The 18,957-nt window shown below is 46.1% G+C and overlaps 1 protein-coding gene across 3 annotated transcripts; it reads left to right on the top strand.

Annotated features, from left to right (window-relative positions):
• Positions 1–885: 885 nt before the first annotated feature.
• LOC308187498 (lysozyme g-like) lies at positions 886–11,351 on the top strand. 3 transcript variants are annotated; one of them, XM_080575548.1, is made up of 6 exons: positions 886–943; positions 7,642–7,716; positions 8,338–8,427; positions 8,795–8,991; positions 9,251–9,389; positions 10,229–11,351. In XM_080575548.1, the coding sequence occupies exons 2-6, from the start codon at positions 7,674–7,676 to the stop codon at positions 10,357–10,359; spliced, it is 600 nt and encodes a 199-aa protein (XP_080431674.1). In that variant the 5' UTR covers positions 886–943; positions 7,642–7,673; the 3' UTR covers positions 10,360–11,351. The 3 variants fall into 3 exon arrangements, with proteins under 3 accessions (XP_080431674.1, XP_080431673.1, XP_080431675.1); XM_080575547.1 differs by lacking the exon at positions 886–943 and adding an exon at positions 6,280–6,307; XM_080575549.1 differs by lacking the exon at positions 886–943 and adding an exon at positions 6,500–6,521.
• Positions 11,352–18,957: the final 7,606 nt, after the last annotated feature.

Here is an 18,957-nt window from a genome sequence, read left to right as displayed (position 1 = left end):
TGTACGCGTGCACACATCAAATTGATGCAAAAATAATCTGGCTTCTGGACTCATTGCATACTCAATAGCTGTACTCTGCTTTTTCTGAAGGGATTTTCTGTCAGTAATTGGTTGATCCATCTTTTTAGAGTAGCTGTATCCAACAGCTAGAGAGTCAGGATTATATTCCTGAGTTTAAAAGCCTCTGGGAATTGGAATTGGAGCATATTTGATATTATTGGGTGTTGCTCTTGATCCCTCTTTTAACGAGTAAATAGATAAATAGGTAAATAGTTCCTCCACATCTGAGCAAGTCGTTGCTCTGAAGGTCTAGCCTGATCCTTTGTTCTTGGGGAGCCTTCAATGTTAACTCTCACAAACACGACTGCGGAGATCTTGGACGTTCCATTCTCCCAGACGCTCCTTTTTATCCATCCTCTGGAGAGTCCCATCCTGTATCAGATGTGAGAAAGGGGATGTATGCTCATACCCTTTTCATCCATTTAAGCTAACACATCAAACAGGCTAAAGTAGTACAAAACCATCACAAAATAAAAAGTTCAAATTTGGTGAATTAATTTCAAGGGCGTGTACGCTGACAGATACTAGATGCTTTTTGTTGAAAAGGGGGTAGTAAGAAAACCTGCTTTTAGAGGTCCCGCGCAATGCGTACTCTTAAGGCTATGTTTTTTCGACTGGCTATTACAGCCAGGGGTTGAGCTACCTGAAATAAAGCACCACTGCTCCGGGAGCCGCGTAACTGTGTCACCTCAGCATTGAACCTATCTTGTTAGGCTTTGCGTTTTTGAGCACAGCCTGTTCAAACATCATCTGCCCTGTGGTATGATTTCAACATCAGACTCCTCTTAAATATGTTTGGACCTAACTAACTTATCTTCTGCACAGACCACGCAATCTTCAGTAAACGCTGTTTTTTCCCAAGATGGCATTGTATGAAAATCAGGTGAGTACACCATATAAAAACAAATTAATTCCTCTCCTGTTCTTCCTCCTTGCTAATTATTTCTCTTGTAAGTGTGCTGCCCTAGAAAAAAATGTCAGAAAGTGTTTCCTGTTTGGTTTCCAAAGTGTTGACAGCCCTCGGTGCTTTGTATCATGAATTCCAGGCACACAGAAAAGCTCGTAATAGTTATCATGATTAATGGGTAAAGTTAATTATTCATAGATGTTACTTTGCCATCCCTGTGAGTCACTAATGTACTATCCTCATTTTATACGTGGGAGACTAAAACAAGATTAGTTTTGCTGGAGGAGGACCTGGGCACATCAAGAACTAGGTGCTCCACTATCTCATTTCAGCCGCTTCCTGAAATCCATATTTTGGGAGTAGGTTTGTCGGTTTTCTCTGGTGCCCCAGGATAGGATTCAAGGCGTCCAGAAGGCTGCCAGAGCGAGCTGCTCCATGAAATGTTTTGCCCAGCTGCAGCGTTTCTCTCTGCCCTCGCTTCTGAAGCTTTGTACAACCTAGCGTAAGGCTTGTGGGATTGGAAAGAGGGAGTACGAGAAAACGTGACTTTGTAGCTTATTGATCTGAGAGAGGTTGAGGTTCTCTTCCCTACTCCCAGAGCTTTGTGTGTTTTCCACAGTTAGGGTGTTGGTGTTTTGTTTTAATTCCCCATGTAATATAAATGCCAGTGTTCTCAGGAACATGGAGCTGATGCAGCTGTGCCCCTTGGCACTGAAAGACCTCGCTGCCAGGCTACAGGGGCCTTCCCTTGTCTTCCCCACGGCTTCTTCTGCAGCTGGTGTGCAGTAACACAACCTCCACGGGCCGAAAAGCGAACACCCGTGCATCTGGTCTCGGTGAGGCGCGTAAGTGCTTTACCCAAAAGGGAGTTCAGTGGGGGTTTCTGCCTTCACGAGGGTATCTTCCAGCCAAAATTGGTCCTGCTACTGCCGTGGCTGGTTTAAACAGAGTAGGCACCACAGCCTATTTTTGCGAGTAAATGCATGAGTGTGGGCTGCAAACTCCCATCCACGCAGGGATTTTGACACCGGGACACAACGACCAGAGCGCAGACTTTAGGATGTAAGGACCACGCTGCTCTGTCTGGGCCACTTTAGACTTGCACAGGAGCAAAGTGCATCTTAGTGGAGTAACTGGAACACAGCTTTGGAGCATGACAAATGCTTCATGAGCTCACACCCTCTCATGGCTTGAACTCCAAATGACTTCTTTTGGGTAATATTTCTGTGTCTACACTGGGATATGAACCAAAGTCTCCTAAGATCCAGTCCAGTGAGCAATTTACTAGACCTTCCCTATGGTAAAATTCGAAGTCTTATTTTAGAGAACAGAAGAAAAAATATATATACTGTTTTTCTTTTCATAAATACCTCTGGTCTTAGTTTTCTTACACAATGGCTAGAGAGAGGCTTTGTGCAGAGTGGGATGTTTCGGTGCCAACCCGTGTTCTTCAGTACAGCAAGATAAGGAAGGAGACTGCCCCTCAGCAGCTGTTATCTCAAAGCACAGTGAAAACTGAGCCTCGTGTCTCACAAATTTGAAGCCTGGTTCACTTCACTTTTGCTATTGTTACTCAAAGGTATATTAGATGCAGAAAAGAAACTCTATTATTAACTTGTCCTTGTCTCTTTAAACATTGGGAGAGACATCTCTAGAGGATTTGCCTGAGATGAAAGGCGTGGGTCTAAAACAAGCCCATGAGGGGAGGCTACAGATGCACCTTTAACTGGCCAGTTAGTGCGAGGCATCCAGCATGCGTCAGTTGGCATGGGCAGCTTCCCTATAAAGTAGTTGTAAAGTCTGTGAATACCTGGTGTTACCTATAATTACATCCCAGACAAAAGGGATAGCCTGAGAAATGCATCTGCCAGGTGATGTTATGAAACCGGAGTTGAAACGCACAAAAGAGGCGGTAATTAGCACGGATATTGTTCCAGGTGGTTTTCGATAGTATTCTCACCATCCCTTGGAACATGACGATATAGCCCTCCGCCTGGCGGAGAACGATATGCAATACGTAATGCTGCTCAAAATGATACTGCGTTTTGATTACACCTCGATTAAATGTGGGGAAAAAAAAGTGGTAGATCATGTGGCATGAGAAAACAAAACAAAAAGGTGAAAATCTGTGAGTAGAAAAGAACTAGTGGTATTGAGTCTTGTGCTCTTGTGTGTGTTGAATGCTTTACATCTCAGGTGCACTCCTTTCTAGCTTATGTAAAATTGGCATAAACTGCTGTTCTGGAGGGTAGCATCTTTTGATCACTCTGCACTCCCTTCAGTTCAGTGTAACTAACAACTCTCAGTGAAAAAACATGGGGAAGCTGTGTCTGTGGTGCCTGAACGCAGCTGATTACCAGGGTCTGACTGTGAGTACCAGGCAGCTTTTCTGCTTCTTAATCTTAGGAAGATGCAGATACCATCCAATAAGTGAATGCAACCTTCCATCCCCTCCCTCTTTATCACACACTCTGTTGAATGAAATCCATCAGAAAGCAAGGCATCTTTTTTGCTTAAAAATTACACAACAGCAAAATGGGCTTCAAATTATGTTGTAGGCGGGTTTAGTAGTAGTAATAGTAGTAGTAGGAGGAGTGTTTTCTTTGATATTCATTTAATAATAACATCATATTTCCATGGCTTTCATATCCTTTCCCTACTAGCAACCATAAGGGCAAGCAACTTGTTGTCCTTCTAAATAAGTCTCTGACTATCATACGAATCCAAAAACTTGTGCTTCTAAACAGAAGGGCAAGAATAATAAAGAAATATATAAAAAGAGGTATGATAAAGTTATGAGAGAAGGCAACGTTTAGGAACATCAGTCCAGTGCATTACAGTGTATCTCTTTACAAAGTCCAGTCGCTTAGAAAGACCTGCTTTAGTCACGTACACAAAGATGCCTCCTAATTCATCCCCTCTTCAACCTATCAAAAGTAGCATCAACTAACAAAGAGCAGCATCAATTACAGCTGCGTCGTCATCCCTCCTGTCGGTCGGAGGTAGATTTTATCTGGCACTTGGCATCATTTCCCAAATTAAATCTAGCACAAAAATGAAAAATGCTGCTGCGCTGATGGCAGGTGCGGCTCGCTCTCATTAAGTGGTTCACCTGGATCTGCTGCTCTGGGTTTACACAGAGCAGACCAGAAATCTTGCTTTCTGACTTCCTGCAGGTCCCTTCACATGGTGGTGCCCTGGACAAGCACGCTGGCTTAGAGCCCTGCCACATTCAGCTACGTGAGCATGACCTTGTTTCCACAAAGGCTGCCTGCTTTCTGCATTCGGTTGAGGAGACGGCAGTCAGCAAATTTTGTGTAGATAGAGAAGTGTTTAGCACGAAAAAATCTCATTCATAATGCTGCTGAGAAAATGACCTCTTATTTGGCCTTATACTGGAAATGGTGTGACTACAAAGAGTCTGCTGTGGGGATCTAACAGCATACAGCAGCATAGATAAAAATAATTGTATTTTAAAAATAGCATCCACAATTCAATAAGTAAATAAACAACAATGCAATGCAGAGCAGGCATTAAGAATTCATGTGACAGTACTGTGAATTGTAAAGAAAATCTTTGTGTGGGCAATAAATGAGAGAGAACATACATAACAAAAAAAATCAGTATTTAAACTGAAAACTCTCTTAAGGACCATTAATGAATGACAGACCCATTAGGAAAGAAATCTTACCTACGATCAGAGGGTACTTTCCAAGAGAAAAAAAGTCCCAAATCATCAACTTGAATGCAGAACGCAGGTTCAGTGACAGAGGAAGACTGGTTTATTACCACTAATACAATGCCATCTTTATAAAAGGTAGCTGGATGTCAACACACAAATATTTCCATCTATTTGAGAGAATGCATCTCTTTCCAATACAGATCGTCTTGTTCTGTAGGAGGCAAATGAATGTATCTACTGGTTTTGTTGCCATCAAGCTGTGGACTCTGGCCTCTTCCCAGCTTGTTTCTTCTGTCTTTCCTCTCCTCCAGCATTTCTTTGGTCGCTGTTCGCTTTGGAAATGTTTACAGCCACATTGTACATGTGATGGCTCTATTTTCTACCTGTTATTTCCAAAGATACCACATAGATTAGTACCTTATGTCTAATGTTACCTTGAATTATTTAAAATCTTACACTGTAGTAAAAGAATTAAGATTTAGTCTCATCCAAGACACGATAACAAGATACCAGGTTTGCACATGAAGAATGAATGCCTAGCCATTTTGTGGTCTTTGGAAAGACTTCTATTATTTCAATGTTTTCGCCCAAATAAACGAGTGACTTCAGACTCACCTGAACTAACAACCCAACCCTTGTGTAACAACAGGGCCAGATTCTCCCGTGGAGCTTCCCTCCTTCTTACTAATGCAAGATCTAAGTCCTTGATAGCTGAATTCAGGGATTTTAAGGAGACAAGGCCCACTTGATCATCACCCGCACTTTAACGACTAATAACCATCGCTTGTTTTGAACTTAGAAATGTGTATCTGTCCAGAATAGTGTTTCATACTCAGCAGGTCTAAAGCACAAAGGAGAGGGAAAAAAGGGGGAATACATTGATTTGGCATTTATTAAATAATGAAAAGAAAGCTATTTGAAGGAAATCTTGCTTTCCTAGCCTCCACCTATGCTAGGCAGAGTCTGGTGAAGAGAAAAATGTGGGGAGGGAGACAGGCTTAGAGGTCCCTGGCCTCCCAGACAAGCTTTCAGTCTCCTAGTTGGTTTTAGTAACTTACACATGCAAAAAGTGTCTCTGCCACACAGTGCAAGTCTGTCCCAGACCCTCTGTGAGCCCACACTGTCTTCAGCTGCTGGGATATCAGTACCCTTCCTCCTTGTCTCAGCAGCAGCAGCCCTTTTTGGAAATCATGTGAAAGTATGATACTCAATTAAAAGCTTTCCAATCTAAACTCCCTGGGGAGACAGGACAAAAACTCTTCCCAAAATGTGCCCAGACTGATCTGAGATGTAAAGGAAGGAGAGCACCAGGCAGGGATCTGAATTTTGCCTGGCCTCTGCCACTGATTCACTGCAATGCTTTCTGTAAGTCATTTATGGAGCATCAGTGTAGTCACTGATGGAAGAAAAACAATATTTATTTCCTTTCACAGAATTGTCCTGAGTCTTACTAACAACTGCTTGTGCAAATCTTTGGATGAAAGAAAACATAAGAGTTCAAAGCTCTTATTATATATTACCTGTTACACTTTATAACAAATGTCATCACACTAAACAGGAATTAACATTCCAAAACCCAGAGGGTGGGTACCTTTTCATACCCATATATATAAAAGTCATCAAGTGACCTGCCTCAGAGGAAGGCTGATTGAAGACAGGTGAGTCTGAATCTGCTCGGAGAATATCTCTTTAGATGCAGAAGCCTTGATTTTTGCTTTGATTTGTCATTTTGTTAATTTTGTGATCATTTCCTTGTTTCTACTTAAGACTTGGGGTGATTTTGTGATGGGACTGAAAAACATGTCTGATAACTTAAAATTTTATAACATGAGATTTTTTTTTTTTTGAAACAGCTACAAACTGTAGCATTAGGTATGGATTTGCCATTGAATTAAGAGGTATTGGGTCAGGCTGCAATGATCCAGGCTTGCAAATACTTGGTGTTAGGACTCAGAGTGAGCTGCTGAGAACATACCCAGCTCAGGCAGCGGGCATTTGCTGGACTGAATAATCTCTCTCAGGGCAAGGGAGTCTTTCTGATGACATTGGTGGCCTGTTTGTGTTTGGGCATCTGTGCAGTCTGGTTTATAGTGGAAATACCTATTAGACTGGAGAAAAGGTCAGGCATTACTAAAATCAATAAGGCATTTTCAGGTGTTAATAGCATTGCAGGATGACTGCCTGCAAGGCTCATGGCATTGTTTCGTACTCAAAATATTCTTGGGGAAAAAAAAAAAAGGCATTTCTAAGCTGTAAAACCTGCTCAGTTAAATGCCCTCTCCAGCAAGGCAAGTGCAATCAATGTGTTTTTTTCCAGCCAATAACTATTATCTGACGATGTTTTGGAATTTTATTAATAAACACAAGAGGCATTCATTACTAAAGTGATTATCTGCCGTTGTCACACACAGGAATTAATGCAGAAATATTACTTTACCAGCAAAACCTTGGAACTGCCTTGCATGCTCTCAGCAGCGAAATGAGGGCTGTATTGCTTGATTTTTGGCAACATGTTTTTCCCAAAGCCTAACAAAAGCCACGTTGCCTTTTGAACAGAGAGTTCTATGCACTCTGTAGTACACTGGATGTCAAACACCTGTATATTTAAAGCAAACGTACTGTGCCTCCTCATTATAAAGACATGCTGTGGGTGTTCAAGAGGGGCCATGAGAGCAAGCAATGGGCTAAAAAAATCCCTGCTGGCCCTGGCCACAGGTTTGGTGCTTCCTTTTTGATGTGATGGTGATGGCAAGGTGGCACATGAGATGGAGGAGCCGTCCCTCCAAAAACTCCCAAATAATTAGGAAATAAGAAGCAGACAGGGCTCCATCACCCACTTCTCCTGCCACCACCATCCTCTGAAGCCAGCAGCTGCCAGGAGAGCCCAGGGCTCGGGAGGACCAGGGGGAGCTCTTGGCATTCACATTTTGTTCCAGGGCTGTTGAATTCCACCATCAACTTCTTCACGTTTTGCACCTTGCTGTGTTTTCAGGTGTCCTGGGGCAGCGGAGGAGAGCCATCACCATGGTCCCCGCGCTGCTCTTGCTGGGCCTTTCGGCCCTGATCGGTGAGCCTGGGCGTGGGTTTGGTTTGCTGGGGAAAGCACCCTGCCCTGAACTCTTTGCAGAGTCACAGACATACCCAGCTAGCCTTGTCTGACCTCTCTGCCTACTCAGAAACAGTCTCCCAAATGTCACAGGCTGTTTGATGGAGCCTATTCATTTCTCAGTTACTGAGGAAATTTGGGTAATTTGCCCAAGGCACACACTCCCCTCAGCTAATTCCCCATGAGGTTGTGGGGACACACGGGAGATGTTCCCATCTGAGGGGTGCTGGGCATCGGGGGGCCTCGGACAGGGAGAGGCCTCTGAGATAAATGTGGAGCCTTGTGGCTCCTTCCCCCATGCCAGCTTTTAGGCCTAGCAGGGCAGACGCCTATTTGTGTAAATCATCATTAGTTTAATTTGCTTCAACCTATTCAAGTAGAAAAGAACAAATTCCTGTTCTCTGTCACTGGTTATGTCACTGACAGGGAGCAGTGGCCACGATATACGCTTGGCCAGCACAAGGTGGTTTGGATTACGGGCCAGGATGAATGCCTCGTGCTTGACTTGCATTCACCTGCAGCAAGCTGTGTGATATTGCTGTGAGATCTTATGTTTTCAAACACCTCCATTTCATTTTTCAGCTCCGTCTGCGAGTTACAGTTGCTATGGCGATATAAATGCTCTTCAAGCCCCCACGATTTCCTGCACAGCCGTGAGAGCCCCGGACTGCGGTAGGTATCACGCACCGCTTGATTTCTCGGCCTACCTGTACCTGCTGGAGGGATGCTGCGCCTGCCTGTTGTTACCACCAAATTAAATGTGGTGCAGCTATTCAATTAGCCAAAAGGGAGAAAGAAAGCCCTCCCCCCTGCCCCAAAAACATGGCAGGTGCCATGAAGCCTCTAGACTTGGTGGGAAGCGGGAGGGCAAACTCCACAGGCAGGATCCTCAGCTCCTGAGTAGAGGAAGCCGGAGCAAACCCCCACTTCAACCCATGCAGCTCTTCGCCAGCTGGGGCTGTAGCATTAACACCAGCACCCTCCCCAAACCCCGTTTTGTAAGGGCAAGTGGGTAAGGCTGCCTTTCCCCCGTCTGCAGGCGTTGCTGCTCTGAGGAGGACGGCGGATGCGGACATCATTCGCCTGAGGAAATATGAGATCCCCATTAAGAGAGTCGCCAGAAACCTGTGCTTGGACCCGGCGCTCATTGCCGCCATCATCTCACAGGAGAGCCGCGCCGGCCTGCTGCTGGACAACGGCTGGGACCAGGCGCAGCAGAGGTTCGGCCTGATGCAGGTATGGCCACAGGATAGGAGAGAGGAGAGCCCACAAGTGGCAGCACGGCAGGGGCTGCCTGTCTCGGGGCTTTGCCTTGGCCTGTGACCCTCCTTTTCAACACTCGGACACACTCCCTCTGCAGACTGTGTTTTATCACCTCAGTTTTATCACAAGTAGGGTCGCTACTGTGAATTGTGAACTGGGAGTGTTAAAAACAAGGTGAAGCTACACTGCTGGTTGTGTTCGGAGGGAAACCGATCTTGCTTGACTTTTCCAGATCGACAGGCGCTACCACCAGCCTTACGGGACGTGGGACAGTGAGGAGCACATCAACCAGTGTTCGACCATGCTGGTGCTTGGGATCAATGAAATGCGGGCAAGGCACCCTACCTGGACCTGGGACCAGCAGCTGAGAGGTACGGTGTGCCCCATGCAGCAGTGGGGACATGCTGGAGGTTACGTGTGGAAACAAAGAGGGGACATTGCATTACCGGCACCATCAGGGCATTAAGAGCTGAGATTCCCAAACCAGAAAAAAACAGCCCTCTTCTGCTTTTCACCATCAGCACTTTGGTCTGTGATTTGCACTGCAGTGTGCACATTGAGGCACTTTCACACAGGTGTAGGTTCAGTGTGATATCCTACACCCTCTCCCCGTGGGTTCCTTTTTCGTTCCCACACTGCTTTTTTTTTTTTTTTTAATATGAATATGGCAATAAGCTTTCTAATAACAGTTAGTCAACACCAGGTGATAGCTTTTTATTTCTATGAGGTGGAGGCCTCTGAATGATGGGAGTGCTGTGCATCTGTTGGTGTCACTTTTAAAGGGAAAAGGTCAGCAGCCTGGCAGATTTTATAGCATCTCAGCATCTGTTACTTTTTTAAAAAAAAAAAAAAAAAAGTATATTGGGTCAAGGAAGCTTGGGATCCAGGTTTGTTCATCACCCATGTTATCTGTATGCTGCTTTATTCACTCTTTGTTATTTCTTGCTCTCCCATCTTTTTAGACTGCAGCCTTTTGTGGGACCAGCATGCTGTTCCTACCCACCTTTGGAGAGAATCAGGGGTTTCTTAACTATAGAAATAAGCATTTTGCAAAATGAATCACTTTTCAGTAAAAGGACCCAATTAGCAATTTCCCAAGCTGTTGTATATGTTTGATGAGATGCATTGCCCTTTATACTAGGAATTTTTACATTTAAATCTGTATTTCTCATCTATAAGCCCATAATAACTCTTTTTTAACTCTTCCCAGGGGGAATCTGCATGTACCGTGCAAGAATCGGCAACATCCCGGTCTACGACGAAGACCCCTGCGGCAGAGACAACTACTACGTCAACAGCGTGATCGGGCGGGCCCAGTACTTCAAGAGGCATGGGTTCTAGCTCAGCAACCAACCCCACCACTGACCCTCTCCTCCACGTAGTCTAGCCCAGTAGTGATGGTAGTACCCAAAGCAGTTCCTCCAGGGCTCCTGGCAGGAGCAGTGCTGGTGGTACCAACAAGTTGCTTGCTCCAGCACACCCCAGCTCTCCGGTTGTACAGGGGCATGCTCAGTGGTGCCTTCCAGGGGACTGACAGGGGCAACACACCAAGAGCTCAGGGCCCTTAGAAGGCAGATGAGGACATCCCCGCTGGGTGAGGAAGCTCCTTGCATTAGGAGCTGAACCTGTGGCTGTTTGTGCATCCCCAATCAAGCAGCTCTCCCTCGGCATGGGCTGTGTTGTTGCCATCTCTTCTCTATGTCCACCTCCTTCCTTCTCCCCGGCCAACGGGAGGGAGAAGCCCCCGAGCTAAGGTCTTCCTCCCCCTTGATGGTGCTGGCTGCTTGGCAATGAAGAGGCTCCTCTCTGAGTCTTTCATCTCTGCACACTTCTGTTAGCTGCTTATTCCTGGGGCCAGCCTTGTGGGGGGAACCACCAAGCATTCTCCTGGTGCTCCCATGAGCCCAGGAGCCCCTTAAGGGCTGGTTACCCCTACAGGGAGAAAAACAGCCTTGCACGAGGGAAATCCTCTAAATGGGAAACGCTACAAGTGCTGTAGTGGGCATGCAAATCACCTTTCTGTTACAGAACCATCCTCTGATCAGGAGCTGGCCCCAGGTATCCCTGTCCCAGGAGCCGCATTGCAGTAATAGTGCTGGTAAAAAACTCACCACCTTCCCTCCTTTCCTTTGGCGCGTTTGTGCTGGGGCCTGCTGAGTTTAAAAGTGTGCATATCGTCTTCTGTCCTTCTGCCAGGAATCCTGACTTTTAATTAGGAGTGAATTAGCTCTGGGTGTATAAATTCTGTTTGAAAGTATTCTTCAATGTGGATGGGTCTGGGTGCAAATTTTGGTTTAATGAGAATCCAAATAAAGAGAAACGATGTATTCCAATTTTTTTGTTGATTGGCAAACAACTCATCTTTGCAGTTTCACGAGGCCGGGTGGGTAGCAACTTGTGGCTCTGGTAAATAACCCAGTGTGGGACTTTCTGAGAAATGAAAGAGGAAACCTGAGCTGCAGAGCAGCGGAAGTGGGCTCAGAGGCAGATGCATGGCAGCCCAAGCCCAGGACAAGGGAACTGGGGCATCCGTGTTTAGTGCTGATCACCATTTCGGGGGCACCAGGGCATCTTCCTGGCAGCTGTCACCACCGCTGATGTAGAAGATGTGTCTGGTGGTCACTGCTGGTCAGAGCTGACACAGGCAGTGCGAAAGCTGATTTGGAGACAGCTTTTGCAAGCCAGGCAATTTCAGCTCTGTGCTCGGTTTCCTACAATCTCGTCAGTCACTTATCTGCTTACCGTCACGGCAAGGGCTGTGAGTAACTGAAGTATTTGCAGGCAAATTCATGCTTTGTCATCTCTGGAGACCAGAGGGAGCTATAGGGCACCTCTAACATTACTGTGGGTTTTATTTGTTTGTTTGTTTGTTTTTAAGACTACAGGAACAGTTCAGTGTTGAGCCACCGGAGATATTCAGCTATGTATTAATTAGTCTCTAGTGAATTCTGTGCTATACTCAGATAATTTTAGTAAAATGACTACTTTGTAATACAGACTTGTGAGACATAACACACAGTTTCATTATCTCTACTTGAAACAGCTTACGTAAAATTAATTGAAATCTTTGCTTCATTATGTTATGTAAATCTCTATTATACACACACCTTACACTGTGTGTGACCTATATAAACGCTTTTGGTAGAACAATATAAACATCACAAGGGCTGGGGCAGGGAATCTCATTGCTGCCTCTGTCTGCAGAGTTGTTTTTTGAGTTTGGAGGGTGCACAAGAGTGGAGCTTTCTTTGTTCCCCTCACATCACCTTTATTTGCTGCCAGCAAGCTCCATGACACTAGTATGAGTTGCCATCCCTGTGGATCTGTGGACACCTTGGGAGTCCAATTTCTGCATGCATTACCTCTGAGGCTGCTGCTTCACATTAAAGTAACACCACCCGAGGGGCTGCAGATCTGCCTGCTGCTTTCTGCAGCATTGCACAACGAAATGTTTAAAAGTTTATTTAAAGGTCCTGATTTCAGCAGTTCCATATTTTGTTGCAAATATTATTTTATGGTATCAGCAGATTGTACAGAGGAGGGAAAATCCCCGTGGAAAGTGAATTGAAATATAATTGCTTGATAAATTGGCAGGAAGGAGTAAATAATTAAGGAGAGTTTAACATCAGCGTATTGCTTTCAGGTTTGAGCAAAAGCTTTCTTAACAAGCAGAGTTTGCCTTGCTTTTGCTCTCTGATCTTTCCCTGGTCACTCATGTCCATTGTACTCGGAGCTGCTTGTCCAGCTGGGACGCACGGGGCTGCTGTGGCAGCACGCTCGGTCACCTAGCCTATTGTGAAAAACAAGCAGCTTGCAAAGCGAGTGATCTTCTGCCATGTAACATGTCACGGAAAGCTGAAGTACGGGTCAGGAAAGAGAAGAGATAAACAAAAGGGGAAAGAAAGGTCCGGAGAAGCGTAGACTGAGGAGCCCAGCTGCAGCACCTGGACAGACACTGGAATAAAGGATTGAACAATCACTTTGTGAGCACCTGGGGGACAACAAGGCATCAAGAAGCAGTCAGGAGGGCTCTGGCAGTGTAGCTTGCCAGGAATAAAGTGCCTCAAACCAACCACAGACCTTATCTCACTGGGTAAGTTGCCAAGAGAGACGCTGCGGTTGTGCCATATCATGAGCTCAATAAGGCTTTCACCAGTGATCTGTGAAGTACCCTGATATGTCAAGGGCCTTAAGAAAAGAACAAAAATCGCTGCTTGGAGAAGTTATCAGCAGCTTCTGGTCAAACTGGTGAGATGTTTCAAGCAGAGCCGCACAAGTCTGTCCTGCAGAGATTTATGTACAACTTGTGGTTGTGATGTGAATGTTGGACTAGAGCTATCAAACTGTGGGTGAAGACCACACTGAGAGGGAACACAAGCACTTCTACTAAAGGTTAAAAACTAAGGAAACCCATTAGGAATCAAAGTACTGAAACTGAGTAAACACAATTGCAAAACACTCAAGGAGCTTTATCACAGGCATAAGCAGGGGAGGAGCAGGCAGGTGGCCATCCCGTGAAAAGGGCTGGGGCATTCCTGTGGAAACCCAATGAGCTGATGCCAGGAAAAGGGAGAAGGGAACAAAAAAAAAGAGGGACAATGCCTTTGGGGGACTTATTTTTATCATAGCACAGTGAATGTAGCACCTGGGGTAATTCTCCTCCCTGTTCTTCTGAAGTCAGCATCAGTGAGGCTTGGTGTTTGGATGTGTTGCACCAACAAGAATGTTATCGGGAAAACTGCAAGTCAAGTGGAACGTACAGCCTATAATAAAAAATGAATTAGACTTACCTTTTTTTTTTCAGAAAAGAGAAAAAATGACAGTCTTAATTTTCTAACAAGCAAAAGTAAAGGAGGGCAATGACCCACATCCTTCCCTTCCCCTAGAGTGTAAGGAAAGTAGTGTTGAGTTTGGCAACAGGTCTGTGTCGGTTATTTCAAAAATATTCTAAGGGCAGTGAAGCAATGCAACGTTCACTGAACGTTTTAAGGAACAAACAAGACCTGTATTTAAAATGTGTGTATGCCATGCTGCTGTAGATCTGGGGAATGCACGAGGTGAAGGAAAGACCTTTTTCAGGCCATTAGACTCCACAGTCAGCAAATAGGAAAGACAATAAATTGCAGACAAGTAAGCAAGAGCTTCTTTGTTAGGATCTTGTGCACTGTTTCTGCTACCAATCTTGAGAAGAGTATTTAAATGTGCTTTTTTATAATAAATAGCACACCTGACATGTCAAGTTTTCTCCCTCATCCCCTGGCTAAGCTGCTGGTGGTGTGGGCTGACCCCTCCACGGCTCAGGCACAGGTCTGCCTAGAGCCTGGGGCTGCAGTGATGGACTCCCATGGACACCAGGCAGAGTGAGCAACCAACACAGGAACAGCTGAAACGGCAAGAAAACACTGCCAAAAGCAACTCCCCATGGGCCAGAGCCGTGAGCCATGTGGGCGTGCAGGTTCCTTCGGTGGCTGACTCTGAATGCTGGATTTGGATGGATCTGGGCTACATGTCCACGTCTTCTCTCCAAGAGACATAAAACAATGGGAAATGCCACCACAGCAATGCAGATCTGAAAAGCTGTTTGTTCTGCTTTGCTGCCTGTTGAAAAACTGGGCTGGGATTTCCCAGCTAAGAACCTGTTCCCCTGTCTGAGCTTTTTTGTGGTTGCACACGCAGAACCACACCCCAAAATATTAGGCTCATCTTACGATTTTTCTTCCTGGTAGAAACAAGTTCATGTTTATACAGGTCAGAAAGGGCAACACTGGCCCTTCCTTCAGCTGGAGATGTCAGATGAATGTGAGAAACGCCTCGTGGGCACCCCACAGGTCTGCCTCCAGCAGCAGTAGCAGAAGATGCTGCCTGGGGAAGGCATGCACATCCACTCTGTACGATGCTGCTGAATCCATCCAGTCATTTTGGGAAAGTGTCAGTGCTGTCAGCCCAGAAGTCCACCTTCTACTGCAGAAAGAAATGTTGCCTTTTGCCTGTTTTAAACTGGTCTCTTCCTGGTTTCACTCAGTGCCCCTTAGGTTTTATGCTGCAGGATGTGTTGACCAACATTTTTGCTTTCCAGCCTCTTTCATCCCCTAGCCTCTTTCATCCCCCCTCATCACAGGGCTGTACCATTCCCCTGTTGATTCTAGTCAGGTTCCTCCTAGTCTACATCCTTGTTGAGAGGCAGAGACCCTCAAAGTGGGCTTCCAACAAGTTTATTTTTGAACAGCCTCCAGGATGCTTACGGGCTTCTCTGGTTTGGGGCTGTTCCTTTTTGGTAGGCACTGTTGCTTTTAATGTTTGCCTCAGTTTTCTTAACTGGCTTCCTTGAAACTCTCATACTGAGGGAACATGACCTTCATTTTCCACTTCATCTCTTTCTGATTTATTGCCACCACAAATTCTGTTTCTGTATCTCACCCTGACAAGGCATTGGCCTAGCCTACACGTAGGCTCCTGCTCTTACCACTGTCCTGTATTTGCTGCTTCTCCAATCTCACTGACCAGCGTTGTCTTCATAGAGAGACAATAGTACAGTCGAACCATGACATTTTTTTTAGTATTGTCTGGGATTTCCACCCACGGGATTTTAGGGTGCCTCACTTTTCATGAAATATTTTTATGGTGCTACAGTTGTATCCTTCATATACGGCATCCCTCCTCCACCACTACATCTCATTCCTGTAAGGCTGGCAGGCTGGCAGTGCTGTATCCCATGGATTTTCTAGCCTCCACCAAGTCTCTGAGATCCCGTCAGTCCAAATCGGGTATTCCTCTGCATCTGCCAGCTTTCCCCAGCTTCTGGTTTAAATGTCCCTCCATGACCTTCCCAACCTCCAGAGCTGCAGCCTGGCTCCATTACAGCTCAGGTGGAGCCCACCCCTCTTAGGCTGGTTCCTCTTGTCCCTGAAGCTCCCCAGGCTCCTCACATGGCTCTCTAAGCCACCATCTCATCCCTGCACTGAGGATCATGCCCCCTGCCTACCTCTCCCACCTCAATGGTGCTCCAGGCCCTATTTACGGCCCCCCTCATTTCCCCTCAGGACCAGGGGCCTCCTGGCACCCAGAGCCTCCCACCTCCTGTCATAGACGGGGTGGCTCCCATCCTCCTGCACAGCCTAAGTGGGCTTAATTGCACTGGGAAGCTTGCAGAAGTCTAGTTTCTCCCCTGAAGGCGTAACTAGGATCACTCATTTCTAAATTAACCCTTATTGAGCTAATTAGCAATAGAGGAGAAACTCTCAAGAGCAGGAACAAGCCTGGGTGCTGAGGGTGAAGCTGACCGGGGACTCTCCTGGGCCTTCACCCCTGCAAACTGCCCTGCTGCAGCCCTTGCTCCCAGCACCATGCCTCCTGAAGAACAGCAAAGGCTTCTTGTTGCCAGGCAGGTGTGGAGAAAATACCCCTGCTGGTGGTCCCATTTATGCCCTTTAAACCAGCTGTTATTTCATTATTTCCCTGCCTACTCAGCCAAACCTCAGTTGATTCAGCCATAACTCAATTTACCACCATGTTGAAGAAGTTTAGTACAACCACCTATTGTACCTAAAGGCCCACAAAGGTAGGTTTTCTATTTTTATTTTTATTATTTTTATTTTCAGCTAGTGCTGAAAGTTCCTAATTACTGAAATTAAACCTTTCCACATGCCGGCTCCTGGAATGGCACAAGTTAGGGTACAGGGAAATAGGAGGATAATATAGAAATTAATATTTAAATTCCACTCCGTGTCCCAAAGTAGGACGTGAGCAGACAGCTTGTGGCAGATCTTGATGGACATTACACAAGACAAGGAAGTTCAGTAGTGGTCACCTGGACTCCAGCAGATGAAGGATGTCCTACAAAAAGAGCAGGGGAAAACGAATGCTGCTCAGTTAAGAGGTGAAGAAGGCAACATACCATTAAAGAGTAGCTGGTACCAGGTCTGACCCAGTGCCCATCAGTCTGACTTCTGGGTGAACCAGAGTCGCCTCTCCCATACGATTGCTGTGATAAATTAAGAGCTGCCTGCTGGTAGTTCATGAACACAATTTATTGACTGGATCATTGAGACCCTTGCTATATGTGCTGTAGGTGGCCACAGTGCCACATACCTGAGCTATTTCAGTAGTAAGATCATTGTCGCCCTATACAGAGGATGAAGAACTGACAGACCATTGTGGCCAAAGGGTGATGCCCTACAATTCAAAGTCTTGCTGGTTTCCAGCTACTCGTGCCATCCTTTGGGAACCAATCCTGTAGCCTGGACTGTTTAGTGTCCTCAATCCCAACTTGGACTAGAGACCACTCCCAGCAAGTCCATAGGTGCTTAGCAGGACACAGCTGCTGGTCAGAGGGACACAGACAGGCTGGACAGGGATCTCATGAAATTCAACTATAGGCAGTGCCAAGTTAGATGGAAAAGCCCCGTGCACCAGTACTTGCTGGGAACCAGCCAGTTGGAAATCAGCTCCACAGAGAAGGTCCTGGCTATCCTGGTGGACAACAAGTTGACCATGAGCAGGTAACGCACCCTTGCAGCAAAAAAGGGTGCAGGAGCTGGACTTTGTTTTTAGAGCTAAATATGCAACCTTTTAAGAAGGTTGTTTTTTATCATGGCATTCCTCTGGCTACCAGAGGGAGTAAACTGCAGAGGTAGAGCAGATCGGAGTGGCTGGGAAGGCACTGCTGACACATTATCATGGTGATCCCACCATGGGAGCATGGTACCTCTGGGAAAGGTGAAATCATGGGGCTTGAGAGGGATCCTTTGGAGAAGGCATAGACAAGGCACAAAGAGAGGTTCGGCTAGCCCCAGGACCACAGCAATTAATTAATAGTCAATTTATTGTTATTTACCTTGTTCTTTCCAACTAAAAGAGAGTAGAAATCCCCAGTCCTTTGTTCGTTATCAGCTTCTCCTTCTGTGACATTTCAAAAAGATAATGTTACAATAACAATGTTCTTGAGCAAAATTTCCAGGCCCCTAAGCACTCACCAGCTACGGAACAAGGGAACAATAAATGTAAACCTGGGGGAGCAGCACACTGCTCCTTTAACCGCTGCTAGCACCATGCAGTGGCTCTGTGTCCAGGATGTGCTCTGGGAGGTGGAGTGATGCTCACTGCATCACTGTGTACCAGCGAAGGCAACTTGTGAAGAAATGCACTGGCAGAACTCATCAGTCCCACCACAAATACAGTTGGTCATCTCTGGCCCAAGATGTCCTCACTGCACTTTCTACACACCCTTTGGAGACTGACCACAGCCTCCAAAGAAAAAAAAACAGAAGCCACAGAAGCCGGTACTCTTTCTTCTGCAGCCTTCCAGTGCTTAAAAGGGGTCTACAGGAAAGATGGAGAGCAACTCTTTATCAGGGAATGTAGTAATAAGACAAGGGGTAACAGTTTTAAACTAAAAGAGGACAGATTTTGGTTAGGTATTAGGAGGAAATTCCCTACTCAGAGAGTGGTGAGGCACTGGAAGAGGTTGCCCAGAGAAGCTGTGGATGCCCCATCCCTGGAGGTGTTCAAGGCCAGGCTGGATGGGGCTTTGGGCAACCTGGTCTGGTGGGAGGTGTTCCTGCCCATGGCAGGGGGTTGGAATTAGGTGGTCTTTAAGGTCCCTTCCAACCCAAAAACATTCTGTGATTCTGTGATTCTCTGATTTTGGGCACTGCTATGAGGAGATCCGCACCACTGCCCAACAGGCTATAGCACAACACCTTTGGCCACTGAGCTTTGCTGCATCCTTTTTCTTCCTCCAAGGGCTGCACCTCCCCAAAACTGGCTCTGGACAGAGGTGGGGCAGGAGAAGAGAGGGGTTTCAGAGAGCAATTGAAGTGGTGGGGAAAGCAGAAATGTGTCTGGGGAATGGAGGGAGGGAGAGAGAGGTCTTTCTGGGGCCGGTAAGGAGTTTGTCAGGAGAAGCACAGCAGCCAGCCCTGAGCCAGGGGGCAGCCCCAG

Source organism: Anser brachyrhynchus (genome assembly GCF_964034855.1).
Source record: "Anser brachyrhynchus genome assembly, chromosome: 1".
NCBI lineage: Eukaryota > Metazoa > Chordata > Aves > Anseriformes > Anatidae > Anser > Anser brachyrhynchus.
Note: the sequence above shows the minus strand (reverse complement) of the source record. Positions and strands in the feature narration are given on the sequence as shown.